Here is a 15,763-nt window from a genome sequence, read left to right as displayed (position 1 = left end):
GAGTCAAGAGGAGGAAGAAACCATTTTAGAGATCAAGGTCCTCAGTAGCATACAATGAAACAAGATGATTCCATAAAGTTAAAATAGCTTAAATGGCTTTGGTGTAAAGTAAAAATGATAGAGATATAGCATATCTGAAGTGTATTCACCCTTCAGGCTTTGAGAGCCTCTATGGCTGCAGTCTGGCAGATCCTTGTCTCAGAACATTAACAGCAGAGAAGGGAAAAGCAGAGAGCAAATATTAAGTTTATTAAGCGTGAAGACTGGATGGGTAAAATCATTGTTACAGTTACAGCTAAAACGAAGTCCAACTTAGGCTCCCTGTTCAATTTTCAGGAGTGTCTATGCACAAGAATAGCTCGACAGAACTGCCTTTTAAGCCTGCTTTGCACATATAATACAATTTAGTGTAATATTTACTGAACATGGAAGTAATATCTGAGAGCAGCACTTAAGCTTAAAAATTCACACAGAAAGTGTTAATTTCTCAATTCTTGCCACATTTGTTGCCTGAACTGCTGAATGCTTCCAGTGTTCTCAGTTTATTTTATAGACTGGCTAATACTTTCAGGTCAAATTTACTTTAAAAGGATTAAAATGTTGATTAAGCATAGCACACAGAGGAACCTCTACTCAGTGGCAAGTCAGTACATAGAACTAACAATACAGAAAGAGGACATTCGACCTAACTGATCCATGCTGGTGTTTATGCTCCACACAAGCCTTCTCCCATGCTATTTCATCAAACCCTATCAGTCTAACCTTCTATTCCTTTCTCCTTCATGGACTTAACTACTTTTCCCCTCAAATACATCTATGCTATTTGCCTCAATTACTCCACGTGCTAGCAAGTTCCACATTGTAATCTTTCTCTAGTTAAAGTGCCACCCTAATCTTCACCATCCACTCTCTACAGCACCAGCAGCCACCCACCCCCACGCCTCCCACCTCCCTCTCTTCCTGCTGGGATACAGTTCCAAGGGCGCCTGATCCAAATGGCCAATATCCATAAACCTAGATGACAAGTGAACACAGGCTTCTTGACCATGACGGCAGCAGGCATTACACCCAACCCAAATCATGTCCCCCTAAAACATCCACATACTTAGCAAGGGTCACCGGATTGCAATCAGGTAACATGAGCCTTGGCCAATTCACTTTTGCTAGCCTGGGGCCCAGGGCTCTATTCAGCACCACTACTGCGGTCCCACCGAGGCGAGCTGCCTCAACTCAGACCAAGAATCAAAAGAGGATCTTGTTGTTTGCACATCTTATTGTGACACAAGACAGTGTCTCTACTTTGTTGGCCACTAAGGGAGCTCCATTGATTCGTTCCATCAGATTAATTAGAATGGCAACAATCTGTTGGGCACATGACTAGAGGACAATCAATACTGAAAACGTGTATTGGTAGCTCGTCAGGCCTTCTTCCACATTATACCTAATGGCTCACCAAATGTTTGCTTGTTAAATTGCGTGATCCTCCTGGGTGAATTCAATCCCTCCTGATTCCCACCAGTACTATGTTTCTAAAGATGCAATAACTACAGGTTAAAGATTTCAAACACTGTTGGCAGATGAGGCTTGGAGCAGACATCACTGTAGTGAGGATCTCATGATCGAGACAGAGGAACCAACTGGGCTACACGCTTATACCAAATTTGGATCTTGTCACAGTCCCTGAGCTTATAATGGCCCCCAGTTTACACAGAACACCCCTCTCCAAACTCCTGATGATTCTTCTGCCATTTTAGAGGAGAGGGATGCGTGACGGTTCCCACAACCTGCGTGCCAGATCACAGCATTGCTGAATGATGAACTCTGTCGGAATGACACCCAGGTGGATAGTCAGCAGCTCAAAGCACTTTATCACCTCCAAGCTATGGTTCTTGCCATAATATCGCAGCAACTTCCTGAAAAAGAGGCAGACCGAAGGCTGAATGACTCATACTGTATAATTTGGATTCTGTTGATATCACACCCCAATTCTTATCATCATTAGATCACACCAGCACACAAGCTAACATCCATATAGAGAATATAAACAAGAAGCTGAGTATTATTTACCAGGGTAATAATGTGTTTTTACCAAACATAAACTATCCCACAAATAAAGTCTATTAGCTGCTTCTGCAAACTAGCCATTAGTACATTTGAGCAGTGACAGTTACTTGTTCCCCTTTTGTTTTGTTCAATCCTATACTTTCCATTTACAGTTCTGAAAAAGGGTTACCAGCAAAACATTACCCTGCCTTGCTCCTTTTTCAGAAGCTGATGGACTTACTATGTAATCCTAGTGTTATTTCAGTATACTATTCCAGGACATAAGGAAAAACTTAAAACAGCAAGTGGTTAGGATCTGGAATGCACTGCCTGAGAGTGGTGGAGGCAGCTGTAATCGTGCCTTTCAAAAAGGAACTGGATAAGCTCCTGAAGAGAAAAAATTTGAAGGGTTACAGGGAAAGCATGGGGGAATGGGACTAACTGAGCTGCTCTTGCAGAGACACAGCAGGGGCACGAAGAGCTGAATGGCCTCCTTCTGTGCTACAACCATTCTATTCCATGACAGATCATCAGAACCCCAGCTTCAAAGGATGTTTTCTGCAACACCTAGCCCCAATGGGTGGCACAGTGGTGCAGTGCTTAGCCCCGCAGCCTCACAGCTCCAGCGACCCAAGTTCGGTTCTGGGTACTGCCTGTGCGGAGTTTGCAAGTTCTCCCTGTGTCTGCGTGGGTTTCCGCCGGGTACTCCGGTTTCCTCCCACAGCCAAAGACTTGCAGGTTGATAGGTAAATTGCCCCTAGTGCAGGTAGGTGGTAGGAGAATGGTGGGGATGCGGTAGGGAATATAGGATGAATATGGGATTAATGTAGGATTAGTATAAATGGGTGGTTGTTGGTCGGCACAGACTCGGTGGGCCAAAGGGCCTGTTTCAGTGCTATATGACTCTATGACTCTCTACCTAACCACATCCTAACTCGTACCAAGTCCCAATCACCTATCACCCCTGTGCTCGCTGACTTACATTGGTTCCCAATCCAGCAATGCCACAGTTTTAAAATTCTCCTCATTTTCAAATCCCTTGATGTCCACACTCCTCCTTATCTCTGCAACCTCCTCCAGCCCTACAACCCTCCGAGATCTCGGCACTCCTCCAATTCTGGCCTCTTGCACATCCCCAGTTTTAACTGCTCCACCATTGGCGGCCGTGCTTTCAGCTGCCGGGGTCCTCCCTAAATCTCTCCGCCTCGCTCTCCTCCTTGAAGATGCTCCTTTAAACCTACTTCTTTTGCCAAGCTTTTGGTCATCTATCCTAATATCGCCTTAAGTGGCTTTGTGACAAATTTTGTTTGGCAATCACTCTTGCTATGTAAAACCTAAATCAAACTGCAACCCATGGATCTGGTCTAAATTCCCAACCCCGAGCACATTTGTGTGTCATCTACAAACTTTCGTGAATAGTTCTTTCAAAATCCCCATCTGATCCATTCAAAACCTGGAATACTTAAAATATTCTTAAACCTGAACCTTTGCTTGTCCAGACAAAAGAGCCTCTCATTTTTCAACCTCTCCTCCCAGCTCAGATGCCTTAAGCTAAGTACCAGTTTGATGAGCCTCTTCCAGCACTACTCCCAATACCTGGGTAACCTTGCTATAGCACCACAACCAGAACGGCACACCATGCTCCAGGTAGTATTAGGACCTATTTAGACTCATCACATCCTGTGATTTCTGCTCTCATCCTCTGGATATACAAACCAAGATTTGGTTAGCAGTACTTACTCCTGCTCTTCCTTAGTCTCTTCACCCATTCATCAGCACGCCTTCCCAATCTATACATATCCTTTTGTTGGTGCGTAGTTGAAATCATCAAGATCATTTCCTCAAACTGCTCCAGTAAATTTGTTAGACAAGACCCTCCTGCCATAATCCAAGTTTATGCCCTCTTACTATGCCATACCTATCTCAATATTTCATTATCCTCTCTCTCCGGGTGCCTTCTAATTCTTGCAGGATACCAATATTTTCCAGGGTGAGGTTGTTAAGACTTTCTAGCATCGAGGAGCTTTACGAGAGGAGAGAGGGTGCAGGAACGGGGTGAATCTCCCAGTTTCCCTTTCTTCTGTGTCCACAGCAGAGATAGAACTCCAGAACTGCAGGTACAAAACCTGCATTCTTCTCTGGCACAGTATGTTGATGCTCTAGTGCACTTCACCAACACAGTGCTTCAACCTAAGTACTTCATTTCCAAATTCATTAGGACGTATATAAAGTAAAAAGTCTTCAGACTTTTCACACACATCTCCACCCTTCCCCCGTAACAAATCACACCACCCCAACTTTACACTTTGGAGCTAAACAAGGTTTTGCAAAAATGCTGTACCTGTAATAATCTCCAGTCAACATACCAATGGGAGCAGAGTCATCAGATAGCACTGGCAACTCTATAACTGGTAACCTGTAGCCCTAATATGCAAGATTGAAAGAAAACCACTGGTTAGGACTCTCACAAATGCACCAAACAAGAACAGCACAACAACTTGCAAAGGAATACATAAAAACTTAATGCAAAGGAAAATAGGATCATTTCTGGAGCTTTTAGGAACGAGACATTACTTAATTGCCAGCCTATAAGTGTGTTTCTAATAAGATTCTTGACCCCTCTGAAGGTATAATTGCACAGTTCTGTGAAGGATCTACAAGCAAACACAAGTTCTCTGTATACTGTGTCTGCACGGGTTACTCCACACTTCATTAAAGCACTAATTAGAAGATACCCACACTTTCATTCTCAAACCAAAGGAAATAGCAGCAGTAGTAGTCTCCATCACGGAACGTGAGTGTGGTGTATCCCTTCTGCAAATACCGGCGTCCCATACCAACCAGAGACCACAACTAACAAACAGAAAGACCTATAGTTAAAAACATTCCTTAGAAACAAATATAATGCAATGAAATATTTAATAAATCACAATTATACTGACTTGACGATGATAATGGCACAGTTCAGAGGGATGTGTCTATCCAGGCTATAGTCAGGTAAGGGGAGCCTATGTATATATGACTATATTTGAATAGTAACTTCATAATGGGTTACAGGTACCTAAGAATATTGCTCAGGAAGACATTTCACAATCAAAGGGGAGACTTGCAGACATTAAGTCAAACGTACATTGACCATTTCTATTGCAATTTGCTCAGATTCACAAAAGCCAACTGACAATGATCACTGAAGGTCCTAAAGCCTCCAAGTAGCTAACGCTGAGGGGAGGGATTGTTGTCTTGCAGATACATCAGGTGGGTGATGAGCAGGTAGACTGCACCACCCAACGAAGCCACCAGTCTGGCGCCCGATTACTGAGCTGCCAACATTAAACAAGCGCCCTTAGGCAGCTCATCAATCAGGGGAGTGGGAAATCCAGAAGCTCCTATGTACAGCCAAGCCCAAGCAGGGAGGGTGGCAATATTTAAGGGGGTGGGGGTTGGGAGAGGGGGTGAATAAGCAGGGAATAGCAGCATCAAAACATTAATTTGCCTTTACTGTTGTCAAAGCAACCTCCAGTGGTCCCAGTAAGGATCGCTAGTTTGGCTGCTATTCAACTTGACAAGGTTTGCACAGTGCGTACTCTGTCCAGTTGAAACTCAAAATTACTTCAGAGTCCCAGCTAACATTTAAATATTTCTCCCTCATTCACAAACACAATTAAACAAATCTATGGGCCATTAATCCAACCCAAACCTGACCAGTCACTTTTCAGACTATAACTCCCTATGCCCGGCAACACAGCAACTCCCATCCTCTTTCATGTGGAAAATGAATGGGAGAACACTTGTGCATATTGTTTCATTACAACCAGCTTGGGGGAACTGAGTACTACAGTGGGTTAAGACACTGGCCTTTCATCTCTGGAGGCCTGGGTTCAAATCCAGCCCTAAGTAATGGCAAGAGTTTCCAATACCTTTGACCTTGAGATGGGCAAATTCAACTCAGTTCCTAAAAAAAGTTCCTACTTTGATGATTTTATTCCGAGGGCCAATGCGATGCTAGGAGTGGGAAATAGAAAAACAGGGCAATGGTGTAGTTGTGGGTGCTCATCATTGCAACTAAGGCACATTGCAGAAGAGACTTTACTCTTCATTTAATCAGACGATTTGAATTGGAAAATGTTTCAATTCCCATCACCGACAACCCTCTTGTTGCCCAATACAAACGTACAGCAGTGCCCTGAGGAACCTGTTTTCCTCAAGCTTTGTAAGGACATGTACCTTGCTTTTGATAAATGCAGCCAATGGTCCTTTCCCTAACTCTGTGGATTTTTCTGATATGTTTAGGGAGGGTGCAATCATTTGGCCTGCTGTCCTGTCCACATAGATAAAATGTATCAGTCCAGGGAAATCTTGCAGATAGGTATAATTCCAAGTTAAGGACAAACAAAAGAATCATTGCACAGGGTTCACAGTGGGAGTAGTAATGACAGAACATCAGATTCAAATTCTGAAGCTATGACTGAATTCAACATGGCTCAGTGGAAAGAAATATTTGCATTGATATATCGCCTTTCATAACCAAGGAAGTCCCAAAGTGTCTTATAACCAATGAAGTATTTTTGAAGTGTAGTCACTGTTGTAATGTAGGCAACGTGACAGCCAATTTGCGCACAGCAAGCTCCCAGAAACAGCAGTGAGATAATGACCAGATAATATGCTTTAGTGATATTGGTTGAGGGATAGGTATCGGTCAGGACACCGGGGAGAACCCCTCTGCTCTTCATCTAATAATGCCCTGAATTCTTTTAGACTCATTCAAGAGGGCAGATAGGGCTTCAGTCCAAAATCAGCACCTCAGACAGTGCAGCATTCCCTCAATTATGGCACTGAAGTGTCAGCCTGGATTATGTGCTTAAGTGGGACTTCAACATACTACCTTCTTACTCAGTAGGCGAGAGTGCAACCCACTGAAGCAGGGCTGACACCATCCCAGGTAGCCAATTTTTGATACTGGTTGCACCAGCAAAGGGAGCCCAGAGCAGCACTAGTGAGTATCAGGGTAACAATGAGAACGTGTTTCCCTATTTTGTTCTTCCCTCCTGAAGACACTGAAATACAGTTCCGCAGGTGCAGGCCACCCACCTCAATATCTAACCCACGATCCAATTCTTCCTGGACGACCACAGTGATAAACAGCCTATCTGATGGCATCACAGCAGTGTCGGTCTGTCCTCACCAACACCCAAACACAAATATTTCAGCACGAGTAAGTGGATAGCAGACAAGAGCAAAATTGAAAACTGTTTTATTCCGCTCCCTCTATTACGCCTATGATAGTGCCCCTGAGCTTCCAGCCTAGCTCAGCCAATTTATGGTATGAACCTAGGTATTTCCTCATGTGAATGGTTCCATTACATACACTTTACCAAGTGAAACATGGGAGAGAAGAAGAAATGAGGGTGGAGAGGCAGAAAAGAATTTTTAAAAAAGAGCAGAGGGATTGTTGTTGAACATTTCTAGAATACAATCACTGGGCGAGTCAGCCAAGAACAGACATTTCATAACAGGCAATTCAACAGTGCCATTGGCAGGAACTGAGGAACAGATTTTCCACTTGCTTCCAGAGAGTGGCACATGGTGACTTAGAAAAATGGAAATAAAAATGGAATGAATGGAATTTGGGTGGAGGGTACATGAGGAAAAGGAGTGAGACAGGACAGTGCTGAGAAATTAAAATCAGTGTCTTCTTGCTAAAGCTCCTCAATGGCATATGATCATGAGGCTTTGTGATCAGATGACATTTAAAAGCAAGAAATAGAAGTGCAAAATATGGAATGTAGGTTCAATTTTCACTATTGATCATCATCTCTCCCCAGCTGTCCATTGTAGGTCATGTAGCTTCTGTAGCAGAGGCCAAGATGAGATAGTAAAGCAGCATTGGAATAAATAAATGAGGCACAGAGTAGGGAAAGGCTAAGTGCCCTGTCTCATATAAGCTTCCAAGGTGCTCAGTCAATGAAGTAAGTACAAAGTAACTATAAGGCACAAAATCCTGTGTACCCATTACAATAGTCCTGTTCAAATAATGAACTTTCGACATAACACTGGAGACATTCAAGACAGTAGCTTAAGGTAACAGTCAACATTCATGGCCTTATCTTTGTTGCTTACTTTCTTCAAAAGTAAAATTGCATCTTCACAGCATTAGACTCACCAACTCCTGTAGCCAGTTTCCCAAATATCCATAAGACAGTTTAAGAACATCTTAATGCAACATATGGCTCAGAATGTTTGGAAGAGACCATTTTCTTTTTCTTTCCCTCCTCTCCTGAAGGTGTTGACTGTTTGGTTATAGTTCTACAGATGCCAGCAGTCCCATGATAGCTCACCTAAGTGATCATTTGTCATATGCAGCCCCAAAGAGTGAATGGCATTGGGGTAGTTGATTATATGGGGCATTACAGGGAGCCCATTCCTGTCTTCACTGGATATTTCAACAGGGTCTCCAGATAGTGACCTAGCTGATTCTTCCTCTCAAACTACCCAATCCCACCATGTACCGCACCCCCGCCCCACATCCCCATCAAACTTAGCTCTAGGGACACCAAAGGCAATTATTGCAATTCATATAAGGTGCCCTAATGGAGATCAGCAAGCTAAGCAGAGACCCGAGATCCAACCTGGGATATAAAAGAGATTATCCTTTTAAGTAAAAATATAAAAGAAATAGGGTTCCTCTCTAACAGGTAACTAGAGCTGAACAAGGATATGAGATCATGGTGGTGTTCCTCCTGCTCTTCACTAGGAGAAAATCCTTCCAGTCCATCAGCTTCTCCCTGGAGCAAACAAAAGAGATTTCACTGCAACTTGAAAACATTGGTGACTCAGAACACACACCAACAAACACTCTCATTGTAGCGGGTCTCATTACATAATGCCCATTAGTTATACTAGAGAAGAGGTCTCTCCCCATCGGTCTTCATCAGATGTCCACTTTGTGCATTTCCAGGATGATTCTTTTCTATTAATCACTGGAGATTTTCAGTTAATAAATACAATGATTATATTACAATCTTTCATTGAAAATCCTGACCAACACACATCATGCATCGACAATGACAATTCTTTAAAAAAAACTCTCAGGAATTCAACATGCCTAATATATATTTTAAAAATCACTTGAAGTGATTTGACCAAGAGTACAGATGACTGTTCCAAACAGTTCAAGTCTCTGCTTTCCAGTCTGAAATCATCTCAAGTCCCCAACTGGGACTGATAATAGGGAAGGGAGTGCGCAACGCACAAATGAAAGTCAATCCATTACAAACTTCCTTCCACCTATTCACAGTAATACATACTGAACAATCTTCAGTGTCTTGGCCTGTAGGTTCACAGATAGGTGCTGAGAATCCCCTGTAGGTTTCAACAGGAAATAATGCTGATACACCAAGCACAGCTGGCTCTTCACATTCCGACAGGCCTGCAAAAGTCTGCAATACAACAAATCTTCATCAAGATAAAACAAAATCACTCCAGATAAGTCAACTGAAGACTACGCAAAACCAAAATCCATATATTTGAGAACCAGTAACTGTTAGCTTTATTTGCAAAATTAATGTTGAAACTGAACTATGCAGGTCACAGAGTCCCACTTTCAATACCCGGTCTGTGCTGCATTACAAAGTATTTATAGAAACAAGCCGTCCATTGATTTGAGCCAGAGTATGCGGTAAGGGCACTACCATTAGCCTCAGTACCCCAGCAGAGGGAAGTATGCCTCAGTGGCCAAACTTCATCACTAGTCAGTAACCCCTCTGGAAAGTGCAAGTTTGTGGACAGTAAGTGAGGACAGGATTGGGCTGAGCTTTGATGACCTTCCCCAGAAGCACAAGACTGATGGCATCCTATGCAACAGGACTGTACAAATACATCATGTAGGGTTTACTTCTGCATTCAAAGTACTCTGAAAGACTTTTCATCATCCTTAGTATTTGAAAACACAAGGAATGAATTACATTTAAAAAGATATAGAAAAGATAGTTCCCTTGTTTTCATACTCACTCTTGAGGATTCCCAACATCGGATTTGGAAAATGCTTTGTTCTTGAAGTCCACCCAGGCAGACTGCAGCTACAGTAAATATTGAACATCATGGATTGTCTTTTACAATTTATTGCCACAGATAGCACAAACAGTGAAAAAAAATATTAACAACCTGAACAAATTGAAGGGGTCCAATACAACATACAGTGCCGCCAGAGTATTAACACAACATACAGTGCCGTCAGAGTATTAACACAACATACAGTGCCGTCAGTGCGTGCCAGAGTATTAACACAACATACAGTGCCGTCAGTGGACGCCAGAGTATTAACACAACATACAGTGCCGTCAGTGGACGCCAGAGTATTAACACAACATACAGTGCCGTCAGTGGGCGCCAGAGTATTAACACAACATACAGTGCAGTCAGTGGAGTGGACGCCAGAGTATTAACACAACATACAGTGCAGTCAGTGGGCACCAGAGTATTAACACAACATACAGTGCAGTCAGTGGGCGCCAGAGTATTAACACAACATACAGTGCCGTCAGTGGACGCCAGAGTATTAACACAACATACAGTGCCGTCAGAGTATTAACACAACATACAGTGCCGTCAGTGGGCACCAGAGTATTAACACAACATACAGTGCAGTTAGTGGGCGCCAGAGTATTAACACAACATACAGTGCCGTCAGTGTGCGCCAGAGTATTAACACAACATACAGTGTCGTCAGAGTATTAACACAACATACAGTGCCGTCAGTGGACGCCAGAGTATTAACACAACATACAGTGCCGTCAGTGGACGCCAGAGTATTAACACAACATACAGTGCCATCTTTGGACGCCAGAGTATTAACACAACATACAGTGCCGTCAGTGCGTGCCAGAGTATTAACACAACATACAGTGCCGTCAGTGGGCACCAGAGTATTAACACAACATACAGTGCAGTCAGTGGGCACCAGAGTATTAACACAACATACAGTGCAGTCAGTGGGCTCCAGAGTATTAACACAACATACAGTGCCGTCAGTGCGTGCCAGAGTATTAACACAACATACAGTGCAGTCAGTGGGCGCCAGAGTATTAACACAACATACAGTGCCGTCAGAGTATTAACACAACATACAGTGCCGTCAGTGGACGCCAGAGTATTAACGCAACATACAGTGCAGTCAGTGGACGCCAGAGTATTAACACAACATACAGTGCCGTCAGTGGGCACCAGAGTATTAACACAACATACAGTGCAGTCAGTGGGCACCAGAGTATTAACACAACATACAGTGCAGTCAGTGGGCTCCAGAGTATTAACACAACATACAGTGCCGTCAGTGCGTGCCAGAGTATTAACACAACATACAGTGCAGTCAGTGGGCGCCAGAGTATTAACACAACATACAGTGCCGTCAGAGTATTAACACAACATACAGTGCCGTCAGTGGACGCCAGAGTATTAACGCAACATACAGTGCAGTCAGTGGACGCCAGAGTATTAACACAACATACAGTGCAGTCAGTGGACGCCAGAGTATTAACACAACATACAGTGCAGTCAGTGGGCACCAGAGTATTAACACAACATACAGTGCAGTCAGTGGGCGCCAGAGTATTAACACAACATACAGTGCCGTCAGTGGACGCCAGAGTATTAACACAACATACAGTGCCATCAGAGTATTAACACAACATACAGTGCCGTCAGTGGACGCCAGAGTATTAACACAACATACAGTGCAGTCAGTGGGCACCAGAGTATTAACACAACATACAGTGCAGTCAGTGGGCGCCAGAGTATTAACACAACATACAGTGCCGTCAGTGGACGCCAGAGTATTAACACAACATACAGTGCCGACAGAGTATTAACACAACATACAGTGCCGTCAGTGCGTGCCAGAGTATTAACACAACATACAGTGCCGTCAGAGTATTAACACAACATACAGTGCCGTCAGTGGGCACCAGAGTATTAACACAACATACAGTGCAGTTAGTGGGCGCCAGAGTATTAACACAACATACAGTGCCGTCAGTGGGCGCCAGAGTATTAACACAACATACAGTGCCGTCAGTGCGTGCCAGAGTATTAACACAACATACAGTGCAGTCAGTGGGCGCCAGAGTATTAACACAACATACAGTGCCGTCAGAGTATTAACACAACATACAGTGCCGTCAGTGGACGCCAGAGTATTAACGCAACATACAGTGCAGTCAGTGGACGCCAGAGTATTAACACAACATACAGTGCCGTCAGTGGGCACCAGAGTATTAACACAACATACAGTGCAGTCAGTGGGCACCAGAGTATTAACACAACATACAGTGCAGTCAGTGGGCTCCAGAGTATTAACACAACATACAGTGCCGTCAGTGCGTGCCAGAGTATTAACACAACATACAGTGCAGTCAGTGGGCGCCAGAGTATTAACACAACATACAGTGCCGTCAGAGTATTAACACAACATACAGTGCCGTCAGTGGACGCCAGAGTATTAACACAACATACAGTGCAGTCAGTGGACGCCAGAGTATTAACACAACATACAGTGCAGTCAGTGGACGCCAGAGTATTAACACAACATACAGTGCAGTCAGTGGGCACCAGAGTATTAACACAACATACAGTGCAGTCAGTGGGCGCCAGAGTATTAACACTACATACAGTGCCGTCAGTGGACGCCAGAGTATTAACACAACATACAGTGCCGTCAGAGTATTAACACAACATACAGTGCCGTCAGTGGACGCCAGAGTATTAACACAACATACAGTGCAGTCAGTGGGCACCAGAGTATCAACACAACATACAGTGCAGTCAGTGGGCGCCAGAGTATTAACACAACATACAGTGCCGTCAGTGGACGCCAGAGTATTAACACAACATACAGTGCCGACAGAGTATTAACACAACATACAGTGCCGTCAGTGCGTGCCAGAGTATTAACACAACATACAGTGCCGTCAGCGTATTAACACAACATACAGTGCCGTCAGTGGACGCCAGAGTATTAACACAACATACAGTGCCGTCAGAGTATTAACACAACATACAGTGCCGTCAGTGGATGCCAGGGTATAAACACAACATACAGTGCAGTCAGTGGACGCCAGAGTATTAACACAACATACAGTACAGTCAGTGAGCGCCAGAGTATTAACACAACATACAGTGCCGTCAGTGGGCACCAGAGTATTAACACAACATACAGTGCAGTCAGTGGGCACCAGAGTATTAACACAACATACAGTGCAGTCAGTGGGCACCAGAGTATTAACACAACATACAGTGCAGTTAGTGGGCGCCAGAGTATTAACACAACATACAGTGCCGTCAGTGGGCGCCAGAGTATTAACACAACATACAGTGCCGTCAGAGTATTAACACAACAGACAGTGCCGTCAGTGGACGCCAGAGTATTAACACAACATACAGTGCAGTCAGTGGACGCCAGAGTATTAACACAACATACAGCGCAGTCAGTGGGCGCCAGAGTATTAACACAACATACAGTGCAGTCAGTGGGCACCAGAGTATTAACACAACATACAGTGCCGTCAGTGGGCGCCAGAGTATTAACACAACATACAGTGCCGTCAGTGGACGCCAGAGTATTAACACAACATACAGTGCCGTCAGTGGACGCCAGAGTATCAACACAACATACAGTGCCGTCAGAGTATTAACACAACAGACAGTGCCGTCAGTGGACGCCAGAGTATTAACACAACATACAGTGCCGTCAGTGGACGCCAGAGTATTAACACAACATACAGTGCCGTCAGTGGACGCCAGAGTATTAACACAACATACAGTGCAGTCAGTGGGCGCCAGAGTATTAACACAACATACAGTGCCGTCAGTGGGCGCCAGAGTATTAACACAACATACAGTGCCGTCAGTGGACGCCAGAGTATTAACACAAAATGCAGTGCCGTCAGTGGACATCAGAGTATTAACACAACATACAGTGCCGTCAGTGGACGCCAGAGTATTAACACAACATACAGTGCCGTCAGTGGACGCCAGAGTATTAACACAACATACAGTGCCGTCAGTGGACGCCAGAGTATTAACACAACATACAGTGCCGTCAGTGGGCACCAGAGTATTAACACAACATACAGTGCAGTCAGTGGGCACCAGAGTATTAACACAACATACAGTGCAGTCAGTGGGCTCCAGAGTATTAACACAACATACAGTGCCGTCAGTGGACGCCAGAGTATCAACACAACATACAGTGCCGTCAGAGTATTAACACAACATACAGTGCCGTCAGTGGACGCCAGAGTATTAACACAACATACAGTGCCGTTAGTGAACGCCAGAGCATTAACACAACATACAGTGCAGTCAGTGGGCGCCAGAGTATCAACACAACATACAGTGCCGTCAGAGTATTAACACAACATACAGTGCCGTCAGTGGACGCCAGAGTATTAACACAACATACAGTGCCGTTAGTGGACGCCAGAGTATTAACACAACATACAGTGCAGTCAGTGGGCGCCAGAGTATTAACACAACATACAGTGCCGTCAGTGGACGCCAGAGTATTAACACAACATACAGTGCCGTCAGTGGACGCCAGAGTATTAACACAACATACAGTGCCGTCAGAGTATTAACACAACATACAGTGCCGTCAAAGTATTAACACAACATACAGTGCCGTCAGAGTATTAACACAACATACAGTGCCGTCAGTGGACGCCAGAGTATTAACACAACATACAGTGCCGTCAGTGGACGCCAGAGTATTAACACAACATACAGTGCCGTCAGTGGACGCCAGAGTATTAACACAACATACAGTGCAGTCAGTGAGCGCCAGAGTATTAACACAACATACAGTGCCAAACGTGAACACCACAGTATTAACACAAAATGACTCAGTATTTTGAAGAAACTCAAAACTGCTGAAATTCTCACCTCTCTCGTCATTCTTTCCTCCTATATTTTACAGAACATTAAAGCTCTAGTGTGATGTTACCAAGCCGCTAATCCTTGCTTTGTTTGAATTACCCTCCCACACTTTATACAGTGCCGTCAGTGGACGCCAGAGTATTAACACAACATGCAGTGCCGTCAGTGGACGTCAGAGTATTAACACAACATACAGTGCCGTCAGTGGACGCCAGAGTATTAACACAACATACAGTGCCGTCAGTGGACGCCAGAGTATTAACACAACATACAGTGCCGTCAGTGGACGCCAGAGTATCAACACAACATACAGTGCCGTCAGAGTATTAACACAACATACAGTGCAGTCAGTGGACGCCAGAGCATTAACACAACATACAGTGCAGTCAGTGGGCGCCAGAGTATCAACACAACATACAGTGCCGTCAGAGTATTAACACAACATACAGTGCCGTCAGTGGACGCCAGAGTATTAACACAACATACAGTGCCGTTAGTGGACGCCAGAGTATTAACACAACATACAGTGCAGTCAGTGGGCGCCAGAGTATTAACACAACATACAGTGCCGTCAGTGGACGCCAGAGTATTAACACAACATACAGTGCCGTCAGTGGACGCCAGAGTATTAACACAACATACAGTGCCGTCAGTGGACGCCAGAGTATTAACACAACATACAGTGCCGTCAGAGTATTAACACAACATACAGTGCCGTCAAAGTATTAACACAACATACAGTGCCGTCAGAGTATTAACACAACATACAGTGCCGTCAGTGGACGCCAGAGTA

At 44.2% G+C, this 15,763-nt stretch overlaps 1 protein-coding gene across 2 annotated transcripts in view; it reads right to left on the bottom strand.

Annotated features, from left to right (window-relative positions):
• Positions 1-239: 239 nt before the first annotated feature.
• Positions 240-15,763, bottom strand: part of hps1 (HPS1 biogenesis of lysosomal organelles complex 3 subunit 1) — a 49,190-nt gene continuing 33,666 nt past the window's right edge. For both annotated transcript variants that reach the window (XM_068053153.1, XM_068053154.1), the window contains exons 11-17: positions 10,051-10,118; positions 9,348-9,479; positions 8,761-8,825; positions 6,268-6,410; positions 4,783-4,896; positions 4,385-4,467; positions 240-1,913 (exon numbers count right to left, since the gene is read on the bottom strand). In XM_068053153.1, the coding sequence (XP_067909254.1) occupies positions 1,751-1,913; positions 4,385-4,467; positions 4,783-4,896; positions 6,268-6,410; positions 8,761-8,825; positions 9,348-9,479; positions 10,051-10,118 (768 nt within the window). In that variant the 3' untranslated portion in view covers positions 240-1,750. The remainder of the gene's footprint in view (positions 1,914-4,384; positions 4,468-4,782; positions 4,897-6,267; positions 6,411-8,760; positions 8,826-9,347; positions 9,480-10,050; positions 10,119-15,763) is intronic.

This window comes from Heterodontus francisci, chromosome 20, assembly GCF_036365525.1.
Source record: "Heterodontus francisci isolate sHetFra1 chromosome 20, sHetFra1.hap1, whole genome shotgun sequence".
Taxonomy (NCBI): domain Eukaryota; kingdom Metazoa; phylum Chordata; class Chondrichthyes; order Heterodontiformes; family Heterodontidae; genus Heterodontus; species Heterodontus francisci.
Note: the sequence above shows the minus strand (reverse complement) of the source record. Positions and strands in the feature narration are given on the sequence as shown.